The 1,270-nt window shown below is 43.3% G+C and overlaps 1 protein-coding gene across 1 annotated transcript; it reads left to right on the top strand.

The window, feature by feature from the left end:
* Positions 1–718: 718 nt before the first annotated feature.
* LOC131382776 (large ribosomal subunit protein eL37-like) lies at positions 719–1,026 on the top strand (the record flags this gene model as incomplete). Its single annotated transcript, XM_058435291.1, has 1 exon — positions 719–1,026. A coding segment is annotated over one exon (308 nt), but the record flags the coding sequence as incomplete, so codon positions are not given.
* Between the last annotated feature and the right edge of the window lie 244 nt (positions 1,027–1,270).

Raw genomic sequence — 1,270 nt, 5'->3', positions numbered from 1 at the left:
TGTTTGTGCCACTGTACTCCGGCCTGGGCAACAGAGTGAAACTCTGTCTCTAAATGAATGAATGAATGAATGAATGAATGAATGTGGTGGAATCACTAACCAATTTTAAGACTTATTATAAAGCTACAGTAATCAAGATAGTGTATTACTGGTAAAAGGATAGAAACATAGATCAACTGAACAGAACAGGTTCCAGAAATAGACCCACACAAACACGGCCAATTTATTTTTAACAAAAGTGCAAAGGCAATTCAATGGGGAAAAGACAGTCTTTTCAAACTGTGCTGAAACAATTTGACATCCATATAAAAAACAAAACCTCTCATACTTTATACAGAAATGAACTAAATATGGATGATTTGTTCTAAAATGTGAAGTGCAGAACTATGTAATTAAAAAAGAAAAGCAGGCCAGGCGTGGTGGCTCATTCCTGTAATCCTAGCACTTTGGGAGGCCGAGGCGGACGGATCACCTGAGGTCAGGAGTTCGAGACCAGCCTGGCCAACAGGGTGAAACCCCGTCTCTACTAAAAATACAAAAGATCAGCCAGGTGTGGGGGCGCGTGCCTGTAATCCCAGCTACTCAGGAGGCTGAGGCACGATAATTGCTTGAAGCAAGGACGTGGAGGTTTCAGTGAGCTAAGATAGTGTCACTGCACTCCAGCCTGGGTGACAGAGTGAGACCCCATCTCAAATAAATAAATAAATAAGAAAAACAGAAAGTAGAAGTGAGGTGACGAAGGGAACGTCATCATTTGGAAAGCCTCACATTAAGACGCACACACTGCACTGCTGCTACAGCTCTAATACCTGCCACTTTCAGAAGTCAATGTGTGGCAAATGTCGCTACCCTCCCAAGCATAAAATAAAGTATAACTGGAGTGCTAAGGCTAAAAGACGAAATACCACCGGGATCGGTGTTACTAGGTGCCTAAAAATTGTATACCATGAATTCAGGCATAGACTCTGTGAAGGAATAACACCTAAACCCAAAGGGGCAGCTGTAGCAGCATCCAGTTCCTTTTAAGAATTTCAGTGATTGGTCACACAGTAAATGTTTTGTTGCGTTTTCTTTTTTTTGAGATGAAGTTTCACTCTTGTTGCCCAGGCTGGAGTACAATGGTGCAATCTTGGCTCACTGTAACCTCCACCTCCCGGGTTCAAGCGAGTCTCCTGCCTCAGCCTCCCGAGTAGCTGGGATTACAGGCACGTGCCACCATGCCCAGCTAATTTTTTGTATTTTTAGTAGAGATGGGGTTTCACCATGCTGG

This window comes from Hylobates moloch, unplaced genomic scaffold (genome assembly GCF_009828535.3).
Source record: "Hylobates moloch isolate HMO894 unplaced genomic scaffold, HMol_V3 SCAFFOLD_5407, whole genome shotgun sequence".
Lineage (NCBI taxonomy): Eukaryota > Metazoa > Chordata > Mammalia > Primates > Hylobatidae > Hylobates > Hylobates moloch.
This window is presented reverse-complemented; position numbering and strand designations above follow the sequence as displayed.